A 16,922-nucleotide genomic window follows, 5' to 3' on the forward strand; every position below is an offset into this window, starting at 1 on the left:
GGCGGTAGTTTGAGTTTTCACCTGTTAATATTTGTAGAGGTTTTTCTTTGCATCTGTCAAAACAAAGCCAAACCAATACATTCACCTGGCTTTGCTTATATCTACCTTTGTTGGGATGAATGTAAAAATAAGCAACCCATCAATACTACCCTAAAAAACTACAGCCATGATAAAAATTTCTAAAATTGAGGAGGGGAGATGTTATACAAAGTAATAATGAAAGACAGGAGTAAATGCAACTTCTACCACGTAAACTGGAGGATTTTAAAAGGGGTGCGAGCTGATACCATTTCCAGTTTTACTAGTTTGCCCAGTTAAGAGATAGGTCTTCCAAATCCTCCTGGTTTAATAGACTTCACTCCCACCAGTTATCCCCGACCCTTAAAATCCTGCCAATTTATCTTTATTTTATAACTTACATGGCATCCATAGCAGAAATAAAGTTATGCAGCAGGGTCCATCAGTGCATGCCGGATCGCATAGGTATTTATGTGCACATCTCAGCTTCTTGCCCATGCCCCGCCCAGATCACACCCATGCCCCGCCCCTTTCAAAAACTTCTGAGATGTGAGTGCTGCAATATTTACACACATATCCAGGTGTTTTTTAAAATCCACTAGGTGACGCAGGCCCGACATATTCACGTATCTCCTAATTAATGAATGCATTGGGCTTTTAAAATTCACCTTTAAATTAAATTATTGAGCACTAACTCAAATTGGTCTTAGAGCATGCACTATTAATATTAGTGAACCTATTCCCTTTCAGTATGAGTTACTAGCAAAAGTGCACACTAACGCCAAAAGTGTGCACTAAAAACAAAAAAAAGTTGAACAAAATGTTGTGTCTTTTACTGTCATTTATATAATGACACAAAATTATAACCTGTCATTGACATTGTCTATGTCATTTCAAATGAAAACACATCCCTAATGGAAAGACAAAGCTATTAACTTTTTATCCTGTAAAACATGTGTTAGTATCAGTTTGTGTTAACCAAGATGTTTAGATTTGAAGATACTAATGTAACAAGGTTTGTAAGAACATAAGAAAATGCCATACTGGGTCAGACCAAGGGTCCATCAAGCCCAGCATCCTGCTTCCAACAGTGGCCAATTCAATCATGCTTGAATCTAGAGAAATGTATGTCATATCCATGTCTTCATAACCTAAAAATCTTTATACAGTAGTTAGAAGAGTTAATCTTCAAAATATGCCTTTGTGTAAAATGTGAACAATTAGCAGTGTGAAAAGGCCCCTGTAAACCATAAGAGCTAGCTTATCCCCCTCTTAGCATAAACCATAAACACCTTGTCCCAAGTATATGTGTATTTGTTGCTAAAGTAATTATTCTCACCTGTTCCTCAGCTCATCCCTATCGGAGGATGGCCTCTAGATGGGCCTCCATTACAATCTGCTTGACAGATGATGAAAGCTCCATCTGTCTTCTTGCCTTGAATAGCTTTGAATAGCTTGATCTTTTGGAGTAACTTTTTGTAGTCAAAGTAAGGTCCACATCCAAAGGCATTTAGCTGGAGAAGTGAGTTATCTGTCTAAATGCCTTCTTTTTAATATCTAGGGCGCTTATTGCTGACAATCTCCTGTGGCAGTACCATGGCACGATTTTTTGTCATAGCACAAACACAAAACAAAAAAAATTGCACTGCGGTACAGAGCCTTTCCACATGAAAACGGCCCACCTCAGCCAAGGCCGCCATCGCTTAAAATGCCCGAGGCTCTAAAATGTCCCCCATCCCAGATTAGTTAAAAAAAACACCCAGGGGTCTTTGGAGACCGCTTCCCACTACACCCCACTGCCTTCTGAGGCGGCCCTGGCCCTCAAAAGAAAAGAAATATAAGAAATCACATAGCAATGGCTCGCTCCCTTCTCCCACCCCCTCCTCTTTATTCAAGAAAAGTGCCCCTTTGGCTTTAGCTCCCTCTTCCACAATATCAGAATCCCTTCCCCACACACCCTCTCCAAATAAATTAACATCCCTGAAATCTAGGGTTCCTCCACCTCTCCCATCCCCCAACCCAAAAAAATGACCCTGGTGGTCTGGGTGGGGTAGGTGGACTCCCATCCTCACCCCCTGAATATCCCCATTACCTGTAAACTTGAAAAGGAACCCTTGTGCTATGGCATGGTTGGTGCAACCTAGTAGGTAAACCCAGTAGGCCCAAGCTGACAGCTAGCGGATATGCCTTGGGCCAGGACAGAACTGAAGCTTCACCTAAACCAACCTCGTTCCCCGCAGGTTGAGCTCTTGGGTTACAGGTGTCGGCAGGACTTAGGCAACGGTTCCACAGGGCAAGCAGGAAGAGAGAGTCTGGAGCCAGTCTGGTCAGGGCAGGCAGCAATCAGACAATCACCAAGTTCAGGCCAAGGGCCATGGCAGGCAGCAAGCAAGGCGTGGTCTAGATCTGTAGCAATGGTCAGTGGCAGGCAGCAGGCAAGAGAGTAGTCCAAGTTCGAAGCAATGGTCAAGTCGGGAAAGTCAAGCTGGGATAAGGCAGGAAGCAAGACAAAGTAGGGCGGCTGGAGCATGCAGGGCAGACCCGGCAAAACAGGTAGTACAAGGCTGGGCAAGCTGGATGAGGCAAGGAAGAAGCAAGGCAGGCTGGACAAGGCAAGGCACGGAACACAGCTCAAAGGAAGCAGGATCAAGAACATGGCAACATGGACTGCAAGGCTCACAGGAGGACCTATTGCTGAAGCATTGGAGTAAGCGTAGTGAGGGTTTAAATACCCCCGCTGCATGACGCCATCAGGAGGTGCTGCTGGAGACTTTCCTGCAGGAGGGCCTGCTTATGTTGGTGCACAACACACACAAATGCCCTAATAGGGGGCACAGTCTGGTGGAATGGTAGCAGTGTTCCAGATGTGAAGAGGGACTGACTGTGTCTGGGTAAGTGCAGCCAGTCATGGGTCTGTCCCACAGCCAGCCACTCTTTACAAAATAAAGTCATTGTTAGTCATTGGGGGCACAGAGCACCCCTTAGCTCTGGATCCATTGATTCCATTTTTCAAAATGGCGTCAACCTGACCTAACTCCTATCATGTAACAGGGAAGGTCCAAAGACCAGACCTAGGATAGGTGGCAGGTTAAATGGTGACAGTCTGTTAAAAATGAGTGTCACGCAGCAAGCAGTCCAATTTGGCAATTCCCAAGCAATATGTATAAAATATGCCATGCCAGAGCATGGGTGTTATATTGCCCTGTTACTTTACCCAGGTGCATAATTTTGAATTCTGGGTCCCCCAGCAAACATTTCACAGAGCAGGGTGGTGGGGAGTAGTTGTCCTTCTCTGATTTGAGGATGGAAGGATGAGAAGCCCCCACTGAAAAGCTGAAAATGGATGAAGTCCCCTTCTCAACTCTCCTCATTTAGATGGTGCTGAAATTTGGCGATAGGTAACATTGGATAGGGCCCTAGTCAATATTGAGCCCACTGTACTCCACAGAGCAGAGGCTCTCTCTTATATATATCTGTTCCATACTGCATGCACAGTACTGTTCTAGATGACTTATCCAGCTAAGTTTCAAACACACCTAACTGATAGTTTCTATCATGTCAACCTTTGCTCAAGAGAGATGGGTGTGTTTTTAGAGTCATTAGAAACTATATTGTGATAGTGATATCTCCGAGGTCATAGGAAAATACAAGTGAAGGAAGGACACCATCTGATTCCTAATCCTGCCTTCACAGAGCTAAATGTGCATCGTGGTGTAGGCATGCCCAAAAGCTAACCAAACCTACATGTCATCACAATGGCCAAGGCCCTCACCTTCTATACATTATCATTTACAAATTGCACAGGTAGGTGTAGTATAGTGCATGTGTGTCGGGGTGCATGCAACCACCTGTGTCCATTGCGGGAATGGCACCAGGTAGCACAGGTCCTTTAAAGGTAAGGCATGCTACTAAAGTACTCTGCTGTCAGCAAAAGGTTTGCCAACTGGCTCCAGTTTTCAGGACAGATAAATCCTGTCCTGGTTTGGAACACATTACATGCAGGGATTTCATCAGATTTCCCTAAAACCTTTGCAAGCAAAACCAAGACTATCAATACCTGCATGCATGGGAGTAAGACCAGGACTGAATCAACATATCCAGGAAATCTAGAACCAGTTGGAAAACCGAGTCAGCAGTGGCTCTAAAACTGGTAATACAGTGGTGTCAGCAGTCTTTGCACACCCATGTGACAGTAAGCCGACCCAGTACAGGTATATAAGTTCACATGCACACGTTTGTCAGCTACAGAATGAGGTAGTAAAATGGGAACTCTGTCATTGAAACCTTTAACTGTCTACCTGTATCTTTAGGCTGTGCCTTTAAGCTTCAGAGTTATTTGATATTTACAGTATTTCTAGAGCTGTAGCTCTCCATGCTCGAGGATCAGCTGTGGTGGCATCACACTTGTGGCAGTATCTTATCCACATGTGAGCGCTAGGATGGGGTCCTCAGGGGAATGGCCGTCAAGCCAGACGGTGCTAGCTAAGCCAAGCTATGAACTCTGTGTTGGCAGTCGTTCACTAACTCACATGCCACTAGAGATGTGATTCTGCCGAACCTTTTGGTTCGGCCTTTGTTATCGGCCCGCCGTGGGAAATGTTGTTATCCCGCGGTTCAGGACAATTTTATTTTGGCTGCCCCCCCGAAACGAAGCACGAAACCGCCCCAACCCTTCAAATTGAATTACAGTGGGGGGTAGTAAATAAAAAACCCAAATCCACCCCAACCCTTCAAATGTAATTAATTGCAAACCCCCCCCCCAAAAAACTTGCCAAAATTCCCTAGTGGTCCAGCGGGGGTCCCGGGAGCAATCTCCAGCTCTCAGGCCGTCGGCTGCCAGTAATCAAAATGGCGCTGATGGCCCTTTGCCCTTACCATGTGACAGGGGCTATTGGTGCCATTGGCTGGCCTCTGTCACATGGTAGGAGAAATGGACAGCTGGTGCCATCTTAAAAAATGGTGCGGGCCACTCAGGGTGGTGTCCTCGGCTTGTGCGGGGACACATGGAGGATTGGCGGGGAGATCAGGAACTATATCCATTCGTAGTCCATGGTGTAGAGAGAGATTATGGAAGATACAGCAGAGCAGCACTATATCTCCAACATTGGGTGGAGCATACATTAAAGTTCCACCTGTCTTGTCCAAACAGCGAAATTGACTTTTGAGAACTCCAAAGGTGCGTTCAATGACACAGCAGATAGCACATAACGCTTCATTGTACCTAGTCTCTTCCGGCTCGTTGGGAATGGCAACGGGGTTGAGAAGCCAGGTCCTGCAACCATACCCAGAATCTCCTGTGGCAAAGATAGATTTAAGATGCTTTAATTATACAGGTTGACATGCCTAACCTAAGTGCATGTCACATTGTTCTGGACCAGTATATGTACAGGACAGCAGTAGCCAAAAGTAGCTCTGCTCTTCCAGACTACTAAATCACATCTAGCACATCTGGGTATTCCAACAATTGCGTGCCAGGCCATCACAACTGAGCTAAGGCTACTGGTGTGTAACAGGCTTCCATTCTTGAAGCAAAACCTCATGGTGTGATTATGAATGTCCCTGCTGGCTCTGCAGTATATCCTCCATAAAAACTAATTTATGAGGCCCGACACAGGGAATATGCCAGGCTACCATCATGCACAGGACACTGCTTCTGGCTGAGGTGTGTGAGGCTCAAGACAAACTGTGGCCGACATTCTGAATGACGCACCACCAACCGGGCACATGTGATCGTGCAGAACCAGCAGTGTGGACACTTCAAGCTTGTCATTAACCAGTGAGATTTAAATAGCTCCCAATGGGAGCATAGGAACAGGGCCATTTTGAAATTTAACATGTTGAAAGTGTACAGTGCCTGCTCACACACCAAGCTTTAAGGCCGGTGCATTGTTTGCCATAACAAGATTAGCAGGCCTCTGCAGCATGGGGAGAAAATGCAGGCCCTGAGGCAAAGGCTTGCCGACATAATTGCACAAGCCACTTGTCATGGCCACTTGTCATTGCACAAGCCACTTGTCCCCCCCCCCCCCCCCATGCCACTTCCATGCCCGTGCTGTTTGTAACAAACACAAGCCAGAGATGGAATATAGAAAGAAGCATCTCTCTTACCTAGGAGCCAACTGTCACAGTACAGCCATCCTCAAAATTTTCTGTTGCGGTACATCTCCTCCTTGTCACAGGGGAAAGTTTGTGAAGGCATAAAAGTCTCTCCTCAAGTCCATCAAGTCCAACAAGTCCCCCTGTCCCGAGGAATTGCTATGTAGCAATTAATGCGGTCAGAGACTGCTGTGACAACCTGGTCCAGACAGCGTGAAAAAGTGGCTTGGGACATTCCCCCCATGACCCCCTACTCTTGTTTGGAAGGAGCCAGTTGCCATTAAATGCAGGGTGATCAACATTTTGGTGAGGTCAGGCATAGCATGGGACCTTTCTGTGACTGAATCCAAATCCCCTCAGATTTCTTCTTATATTTCCGGGATAGCCCAAGAGCTGAGACAATACCTGCAAACCATATAGTCCTCTTGCTTACCCAGCAAGGATGTTCGTGGAGGAAAAATGCACTCCCTGTATCTCCTCTGCTGTGGCTGCCTGCATGCCAGGTACTGCCCTACTCCCTGAACTCTGCGGGGCCAGTGGCTCTGCCTCCGGTTTAGGCACTTCCCTAGGAGGGCTTGGAACAGCCCTTGCCTGTTCAAGAGGTTGTTGTTGTTCCACTTGTTCTGGGGCGAGCCTCCCAAAGCATCCAGTATTAGGGATGTGTATTCATTTGCGACGAAATAGGAAATATAGACATTTCCTATTTCGTCGCAGTTTGGGGGCTGACGAAACGATAGGGAAACCCACGAAATTTCATGTGTTTTCTTATCGTTTTTTTTTTTGGGGGGGGAGAAAGGGCACATTAAAAAAAAAAAACCCAAAACCACCCCAACCATTCAAATTTAATTAATTACAGCCCCCCACCCTCCCGACCCCCCAAGACTTGCCCAACCACCCCCAAGACTTACCGAAAGTCCCTGGTGGTCCAGCGAGGTCCCGGGAGTGATCTCCCCCTCTCAGGCCATTGGCTGCCACTAATCAAAATGGTACCGATGGCCCTTTCCCTTACCATGTGACGGGCTATTGGTGCCATTGGTCGGCCCCTGTCACATGGAAGGAGCAATGGATGGCCCGCACCATTTTTTAAGGGCACCAGCCATCCACTGCTCCTACCATGTGACAGAGGCTGGTCAATGGCACCGATAGCCCCTGTCCCATGGTAAGGGCAAAGGGCCACCGGGGTGCCATTTTGTTTAGTAGCATGCCTTACCTTTAAAGGACTTGTGCTACCTGGTGCCATTCCCGCAATGCGCACAGGTGGTTGCATGTACCCAGACACACATGCACTATACTACACCTACCTGTGCAATTTGTAAATGATAATGTATAGAAGGTGAGGGCCTTGGCCATTGTGATGACATGTAGGTTCGGTTAGCTTCTCGGAAGCTGACGGCCCTAGAGCGGGAGTTCGCTCCTGGGACCCCTGCTGGACCACCAGGGACTTTCAGTACATTTTGGGCAGCTCAGGAGGATGGGGGGTTGTAATTAATTAAATCTGAATGGTTGGGGTGGTTTGGTTTTTTTTCTGTTTGGGACAGCCGAAAAAAAAATTGGCCTGAACCGCGGGAAAAGAAATTTCCCACAGCAGGCCAGTAACGAAGGCTGAACCAAAAGGTTCAGCCATATCACATCTCTATCCAGTATCCCCCTAGAATTAAACTTGCCACAAACATTATGGCTTTAGGAAGATAGACCAGGTAAGAACAGGTCTTTTCATTGGGGCAGGAAGGTCTGGTAGGTGTGTCCGTTTTAAATCCTCTTTTTTTCGTGCACGATAATCACTGCAATAATACCCGCGATCTGCGATATCGGCCACGGGAGCATGATAGCTTTTTCACCATACCGCCAAAAAAAAAAGGTGTAGTTATTTTTGGCATTAAATCCCATGATAGATTGTGTTACTCTATCACATGCCATGCTAGCAGACCCTTATTTGCATTTTCTCCACCCGAATCCCTCCCTCTTGAATGCTCAATTTTTAATTTCCATACGCATGTTGCATTGCGTTATTTATTGCGCGCGTTATGGCATTATCGCGCACGATAATGCCCTAATGTGAAATGATAAATGGCCTTGTAAGTGACTTATCCAGTTATCTAGCAACTGCCTAATATAACCGGATATTGAGCAGCCTGCTAAATAGCCGGATAAGTCCTACTTATCTAGCTATCAAGTGCTGAATGCACTTTGAATATAAAGCCCATTAAATACTAATAGCAGTAGTAATGATAGTCATTCGTCGGCACACATTCACATGGATAGACAAAATCATGCCTGTGCTTATATACTATGGGCCTGATATTTTAAGCATTTTTCCCATAGACACAAACTTGGAAAAAGAAACCTATAGTACTTTTGGCCCTAACTACAAAATCATTACCTGATATATTTCTCTATATATCTGGGTGCTCTCCCTCCTACCCTTCTATCCCCAGTGGCTTATACTTAGCTCCTGTACCTCTTACCCCAGCCCCACCTCTCCCTAACAGCAGCCCATTTCTCCCTCACCTCCCTCTGCCCAATATCTTCATCTCTGTCTCTCGAATTCCCCTTATTCCCTGCCCCCCCCCCCCCCAAATACAGCATCAATTCCCTCTCTGTCTTGTCTCCTTCCTTCCCCACAACTCAAGAGTCAAGGCCACAAGGGGTACGTCACTCTTCAGGCTGCAGCCTCCACAAAGCAAAATAAATCAGCACAGGGCCTGTGAGTTGGTGGGTACTCACAAGCCTCAGGGTGGCCCTGCCCTCCCGACCTTCTGCACAGGCTTTTTGTTAGCAAGGAAATGCGTGACAAAGGGTGGGACCACTTGAGGGCCTGCGAGTGCCCACTGGTTCACCATCCCTATGCTGATTTATTTTGCTTTGAGGAGGCTGAGGCTTGAAGAACAACTTATCCATCACAGCCGGAACTCCCGAGGTACTGGATCAGGAGCGGGTGAAAAGAGGGAAGAGAGGCAAAGAGGAAAATTAATGCTGCGAGGGGGTGGGGATATTGCTGTCACTGCAGATTACTCCTGGCCAGGGGCTGGCCCTGACCAGCTATTCCAGAGTAGTGGCCTCCATCTCTTCCTGCTTGCCCTCACCTCTTCCACATACTATGGATCTGCTTGGGCAAAATTCTTGGACCAGAAAAAAAACAAAACAAAACAAAAAAAAAAACCAGAAAGAAATTGGACTGGTCAGCAAAAGGCTAGATTCAGGGTGCACATGTACCAGGGTTTGGAGGGCGCTGTGATCTGTGGGCCCCTAGTCAAGGGCTATCACTGCAACAACTGGGCTAGGTGGGTTGTTAGAATATAAGGCAAAAATCCCAAGTAGTTACAAACAGAGGCGCCTGGCACTGTAGCCCTATGAAAGCTGCTTCCAATTAACCTGGAAACCTAAAGGAGTAGGAGCAAATTGCCCAGTCAAAAATACTTCTGTTTAGCCCCTGACATAGAAGGAAGAATGATAGAGAATTTCACACTTATCTGTCCAGTCAAACATCTAATAAAAGCTACTGAAAAAAAAAAAAGATATACTTTCTGCATCATAAAGTTATGTAACGTAGTTTGCTAATGATTTCATTAATTTAGAGGACTGCACATTACAATCCCTAATCTTTACAGATACATGCAAGGTTTTGCGCAGTCATGCTTTTCATTATTGTAGGAGTGAAATTCTATAAAACTAAACCTATAATAAGTTTATGACCACACCCTCTCATTTCATTTGCCTCCTTACTTATTTCAAGTCTGCCTCTGCCCAACCACTAGTTTAAATCTGGCTGAGATTCTTCTGCTGCACAAGCTGCAGCTCTGCTGACTGCAGAGGCTCTACCTAACACGATTAGTGTGTCAGCGTTCTAGGTACAAATGAATGAAAAAAAAAAATCAATCCAGGCAACTGCAGTGGTAGTGTGCACAACTGTAGCCTAGTTTGCGCATGGTTTCCCACAGTTCACAGGGTGCACTGGTACTCTAGGATGGTAAGTGTATCTGCAATAAAATATACATGCTCTCAAGAGATATTATGTCCTTTTTTGCTCTTCAGATCAAGCAAACTTGACACCATGTTTGCTAAGCCAATGGAAGGTCATGAGCACTGTTTTAAAATTTCATAAACTTTGAAAAAAACATTTAATTGGCAAAGCCAAGTATCATTTTGCTAATTAAACAATGTATGCGCCCATCTTTTATGATGATTTGATATACTTAACATGGATCTTGAATATGAGTGCACTGTTGTGACTATGTTTATGTCCACCTTTGGATATCGTTCATTGAAATGCCACAGTATGGGTTAGGGACAGAAAATGCTAGTGGTCTTGCTTCTTTGACAAGGAATGAGTTAAGCAAAGTTGTTCAAAGTCTGAAGGACACCTAACTTTTTACGCAGGTCAGAGTAAACAATGTTATAGACCCACTATATAATGATCATAAGGCTGTAACAAGTTTTGCAGCAGCAGACTCCGTATACTGTAAGGTTTCCAAATTTCATGAGCCTCTTTCTTATGTGGTGCTCTCACAGTGAAGAAGATTCTTTTGGTTTGCAACGATGAAGAGACTACTTTTTCTGGTGCTGATTTCTATCTGCTGGGCTGAATATCACACTGTCAACACTTCACTGGAGCAGGGCAGAATTATTCACATCCAAGGTAAGCAAATATCAGTGCATGCAAGAAAACTGTGCCTGCAATTTCTTTAGAGAGCTATGAAGCTATGAAATGCAAACCTTTGTTTTCTATAATGTTTCACATGGTGCTGCAGTGACATTTCCTTTCTTATGCTGCTCTGCTCATGTCTACTGTGCCCTTCCTTTTCTCCTCCGTTTGCATCTCTTTTTCTTGCTTTTAAAGCAAGAGTTGTGCAACTTGAGTATATTTAAGTGCAGTTAATCAAAATACATCCTGGAAATTTTGAGCAGGCAAAGGCAATTGTCATGCAGTACGTGGTAAAGATAGCACTTCATTCTCCTGAGCATTCAGAAGAAACAAGCAAATAGGACTGCAATATCACAACATTTTGTTATAATAGGAGAGTCAAAAATTGTTAACAAATAAAAAACTGGATGATTTGCAGCTGGATTTAAACCATTTAATCTTTGTGTTCTCAGGACCATACAAACAAATGATTCTTACTGAAAGAGTTTGAAGAATATTCTGATCAAATAACTTTATGGCATAGCTTATCCACAATAGATAAGTCTGTTCTTACAACTTAAAATGACCATAAAGAGTTATATTATAATCTGCATGACTACATTGGGTTATTTGCATAATAAGTAGCACCGTATTAGGAGATTCAGCCTGCAGTACAATGCAGCTGTTTTTTTTTCCCCAGTCCCCAGCTTCAATATTTGAGAAAAACAAGGACTGGTAATGCAGAGGGGAAGCAGATTTAGTGATAAATAAAGTAAGGATCAATTTTCACATTAGCTTTACAAAACTCAGAAAGTCTTCAATTAAATTATTGTTATACTGAAGTGTAATGCTTTTTCTTGGCACATGATGCCACGAGTTTCCTAGAAAATGCAGAACAGTATTTGAAGGTTAAATTATGCAGCAGAAGGAGGTTATTCTGTTTTGAAAGATATGCATGCTGTGGAGATCAAATGATTCAGCAAATCTTTCTTGAAACATCACCAGTTTTCAGGGTTCTATGTCATATTTATTAACTTGAAACTTTATTATTATCATGATACTTTAATACTTATTACACTAAAGAAATATGGACTTATCCAGTCACGATACAGGAGCACCCTTCACGTTCCATGTAGCTGGAAATGTGCAGATAACTAAAATGCTATGTGACCCATACCCCTGCTTTCAGTTCATATTCCTATAACAAGATCAGATGCTTTAGCTATAGTACACATATTAAGAAAGTAGAAACTACAAAATATTTCTTGAATTATTAAATTAATCCATCAGTATAATAACTCAAGTTGTTTGTAGTTAACTCATTAAGGTTTATTTATATTAGAGAAGGCACAGTACTTCATCAAAAGCTTGTTAAATAATTCAGATGGAAGATAATCTGAGCAAGATCTTTCTTTTTTCCTATTACTTTTAATTCATAAAGAGTTATTAAAAGAGGCACCACAGGCCAGCCACACCTAGCCCTATTCTGCACATTTTACCCATTAAAATCAGCAGATAGTAGATAAGAATAGTGGAAACAAATGACTATAGCTTTATTAACTCATATTCATAGAATACTATAGCCTTTACATCCTAAACACCACTGTTCAAGTTTTGATTAGTGTTATGATCTGGTGTCCATAGAATGCAATCCTTAATTTGCTGAATAGCAGTTGACCTGCCCAATTGCCAACAACCTGCTAGACCAGGGGTCCCCATACTATGGCTCATATCTACCTTGCCTGCAAACGTTTCCTGCATGCATCCAGGTCAACCTAGAGCAATGTTTTAACATTTTTTGGCCCATAAACAACCAGTTGACAGCACAGCAAATGCTATAATGATGATAGTGGGGTTACCAACCCTGCTTACAAAATAGGAACATGTGTGTTGTGCCACAAATGTGAAAGCTCTAATGGAGTTCCCAACCCCCACTAGCAGAAGAGGATCCATGCTGCATTGTTATCTCAAATATGGAAGTGCCAGCAGGGTTCCCAACCCCATCAGCAGAGGAAGAAGGTGCCTGAATAAGAAGGAAGTGGCTGTGTTAGACCAATCAGTCATCCACCAGCACAAATAGCAAGGGCTTAACACTTCCCCTCCCCACCCATGCCATTTGACACTTTCTTTTTTTTGGGGGGGAGATGTCCCTATTTTTCACCTTGCCTGTTATGCTGGTTCTATTCCAGCATAACCACCTGTACAGAACCATGTAACTGTATATACAATGTTTAGTGTTTTCTATCCCAGTTTTTCAAGTAAAGAATCCTTGCATACTGCCACAGAAGAACTCTGACTCATTTCTGCTTCACAGTAAGTATTTCTCCTGGAGGTGTGAGGGTCCCTGCTTCGTATACATCCAGTTCCAACCCTGAATAAGCAGATCAGGCCAGAACTGTGATCATAGGAAAGAAAAATCTATCAGGTTACAGGCTTAAAGAACGCTATAGACCCAGAGAACAGTACGGACCCAGAGAACACTATGAACTCTGAGAAAAAGGTTCTAAATCCAGGCTGCACTGATCCAGGTAAACAAAGAGCTAAAACAAACTTGTATGCTGAAAAGCAGGTTCCACACTATGACCACAAACAGTGAGTAGAACAAAAGAAAGCAATTGACTCAGAAAGTATGGCATCCAACACAGATCTCAAAACTGATATAAATAAATTAAATGCAAGTAATTAACAGATATGTAAATTTAAGGTGCAAATGCTGCTAAATAAGGATAAATTATGAGACATGATACGCAAGGCCAGACCTACTCAAAATGCAGAACTTTGGAACCAGAGAGATATTGAAACAAAAATAATTATTTGTCTTCTGGTTGATGATATTCAATTAATACACATCTGTGGTTGTGCCTCCACTAGACAAATGTGGGAAAGTTTAGAAATATTACTTGATAGGAATCATTTAAACTGCAAACTGTTTCAACTTTGCAAATTATACAGTTTAAGGCTGAAAGAATCCCAAGAAATGGTAGAGAATATTAATATCATAATAGAGAATTTGAAATGCATGGGAGAGAATTTGAAAGATGGTCATGTGATTGTAATATCAGTATGTAGCTTGCTTGACACATATGATGTACTCATAAATGCAATGGAAACTAGACCAGAATGCAAACTAACACTGGATTATATGAAATGCAGAATCATAGATGAATTTGTTTGCAGACATAAAAAAAAGGAGACAAAGGCAAATATCATAAGCACCATGAGGCAGCCTTACATGGGGGAGGGAGAGAAAGAGTCAAAGAATCTTTAAATTTTCCTTGCTGCAGGGGGAAGAGATAGTATACCAAAGCAGCCAAGATGAGCAAACATTCCTCACATAGCAGAAGGGAAAGCTTGTTGGCAAGTACAGCCTGGGAGAGGCAGATATAGCTGCACAGAAGGGTGGCAGTTGCAACTCAAGCTATCTTATCACTGCATAGGGGTCACTTGAGGAGGAACTGCTCAGCCTTGAAACCTGATGTCATCAGCTGAGGCAATAGAAACAGCTAAAATTGCAAGCAGCAAGGGAAATGCTGAGTTGCATTAGAGCTGTAAATTTAAACTGCCTGAGAAAAGCAACATGGAAAATTGATATATTGATTTGGGTGCAACCAACCACATAGCAAGCAGTAAAGATTTTTTTTCAAAGACATAGACTACAGTGTGAAAGATAAAGTATTTGTGGCAGATGGCAAATGCATTCTTGCAGTGGAAAGGGACAGAGATGGCTAGATTGTCCCACCATTGATGGGTGAAAATACAGAATGCTCATGAAAGATCTACTGTTTGTACCAGACATAAAGGGCAGCCTATTTCAGCAAAATACCTGCCAAATAAGGACTTCACTGTCCTTAGGAAGCCAGAATTAGGGAGTGCATTAGTCTTCTTTAAGAGAAAACCAGGCAGTCTTATTGAATTTTATGTGAGTATAGCCATTTGTTATTGAAATACAGAGTTTCTTATTGCAGGTATATTTTTATTGACCAATGAATTCAGGAGTATTTTATGATGCTATCATAGGTGCCCTTGAATGTTTGAAACTTTATTTTTTTGAAAATCAAATCATTAGAAGTAAGATTTAGTAATTTCTACTCCCAAATGATGCTGATTGGATCTTACTGCTGATTAATTTGTTGAAGATTTGGCTGTGTTAATATAAAATAAATTCATAAATTGTATACTAAAAAAACACCAAGGGTGTTAATTATTGACTTTTCACCTACTTGCAGAAAATGGACCCCACCTGTTTGTGGAAGCAGAACAGACAAGAGTAATATCACACCGCGGTGGCAATGCTACACTTCCATGCAAATTTATCCGTGATTTTGCAGCAGCTGGTTCTGGCTCACATAAAATCCGGATCAAGTGGACCAAACTCACTTCAGATTACCTCAAGGAAGTGGATGTGGTGGTTGCAATGGGACACCACAGGAGGAGTTATGGCAGCTACCAGGGCAGGGTATACTTGCAGGAAGCCAATGAAAATGATGCTTCTCTGGTAATCACAGATATAACACTGGATGACTATGGGCGATATAAATGTGAGGTGATTGAAGGACTTGAGGATGATACAGCAGTGATAGGATTGGATTTGCAAGGTAAGTAGTACAACTACAACTTAGATTTTGATTTGATATTTTTACTTTTTAGGAAAATTCATGTTCAAATAAATTTGAATGCAGGTCAATCAACAATGAAAAGAAAAAAAAATGTCTATGCTTGTTATAACATCAGTTTAGAGCACAATAATTTTGAAGTGTGGATGGACTCTGTGTGGATACTCTATTTATTGCATCTACCTGATCTGTCCTTAATGATATAGACAAACAAAAAGGTATCCATGTCAAAGTAATTAAAAAACAGGGCATGATTTACTAATGCTTTTCTCTCAGTCTGTGTCTGGGGAAAAAATCTTATAAATCCTGGTACTCCTACTGATGCTGCTTGTGATATTGGGCAATACCTCACCCTCCATTGCCTCAGGTACAGAAAGGGATGGTAATGTTCAAACAGGCACACGGACATATATGTGCGTGCGTGCATCGGCCCACGTCCAAGGACACGGCCATTTTATAACTTGTGCGCGTATATGTGCGCCAAATTTTAAGTCATTGTATGCGAAAATCCTGCTTCTACCACATAAATTGGGGAATTTTAAATGGGGCGTATGCTGATGCCATTTCTAGTTTTACCAGTTTGTCCCCAGTTTGCCCAGTTAACAGAGAGGTCCTCCAACCCCCCCTTATGGTTTAATAGCCTTCACTCATCCCATTTAGCTCTAACCCTTAAATCACTGCAGATCTGCCTATTTCTCTTTATTTTTTAACTTACAAGGCATCCATAGCAGAAGTAAAGTTACACAGCAGGGGAACTTGGCATACACCGGGTCATGTCACTATTTCCACAAACATCTCAGGTTCAGGCTCCAAAATGCCCATGCCCCACCCAGAGCACACCCACACCCCGCTCCTTTTTGAAAACTTTTGAGATGTGCGTACTTCGAGAGATACGCATGTATCTCAGCAGTTTTTTAAATCCACTCAGCGTGCACATCCCCTAATTAATGCATGCGTAGGGGTTTTTAAATTCACATTTTAGGGTCGCATTTTCTAAGCATTTTTCCCATAAACATAAAATAGCATAAAAATATCTGCTAAGAATGATTTGTACCTCACCTTGAGTATCTAAATATCTAAAATCCAAATCCAAATATTTATTTAATTTCTTTCTTTACTGACATTTCTTTTGGCCACCTAAATGTACAGATTATAGTTTGCATATAGTTTGCATACTTGAACTCCGCAGGGATAAAATGTATAAAGGCCAATATTAAAAAAAAACTGAGCTTCTAAATTTAGGAACCTAATGTAGATGTTTATTGGTTCTCCCCCAGTTCCATTGTAAACCGGTACGATAAGATCTGGTCTTGAGCATCGGTATATTAAAATAATTTAAATAAATAAATAAATAAATAAATGTCTGTTTTAGCTGAATTTAAAACCTAAGTTTTAAGCTGAAAATTCACCTATATTTAGGGTTCTAAAATTAAGGATACTAAATTTGGGTCTGTAATTAATTTGCCTAGATTTAGAAGCCTAACACCTAGATTCATCAAGCCATGATGTTTTTTTCAAGGGAGGGGATCCCACTATCGCAATAGTGAGCCCTACCCCGAATAAAACATTGCAGT

The 16,922-nt window shown here is 42.6% G+C and overlaps 1 protein-coding gene across 1 annotated transcript in view; it reads left to right on the top strand.

The window, feature by feature from the left end:
• The window catches only part of HAPLN1 (hyaluronan and proteoglycan link protein 1), a 175,563-nt gene that overhangs the window by 69,042 nt on the left and 89,599 nt on the right, over positions 1–16,922 (top strand). The window contains exons 2-3 of the mRNA XM_029573795.1: positions 10,624–10,750; positions 14,962–15,330. Of these exons, the coding sequence (XP_029429655.1) occupies positions 10,651–10,750; positions 14,962–15,330 (469 nt within the window). The 5' untranslated portion in view covers positions 10,624–10,650. The remainder of the gene's footprint in view (positions 1–10,623; positions 10,751–14,961; positions 15,331–16,922) is intronic.

The sequence above is a fragment of the Rhinatrema bivittatum genome, chromosome 1 (assembly GCF_901001135.1).
Source record: "Rhinatrema bivittatum chromosome 1, aRhiBiv1.1, whole genome shotgun sequence".
In the NCBI taxonomy this organism is placed as follows: Eukaryota; Metazoa; Chordata; class Amphibia; order Gymnophiona; family Rhinatrematidae; genus Rhinatrema; species Rhinatrema bivittatum.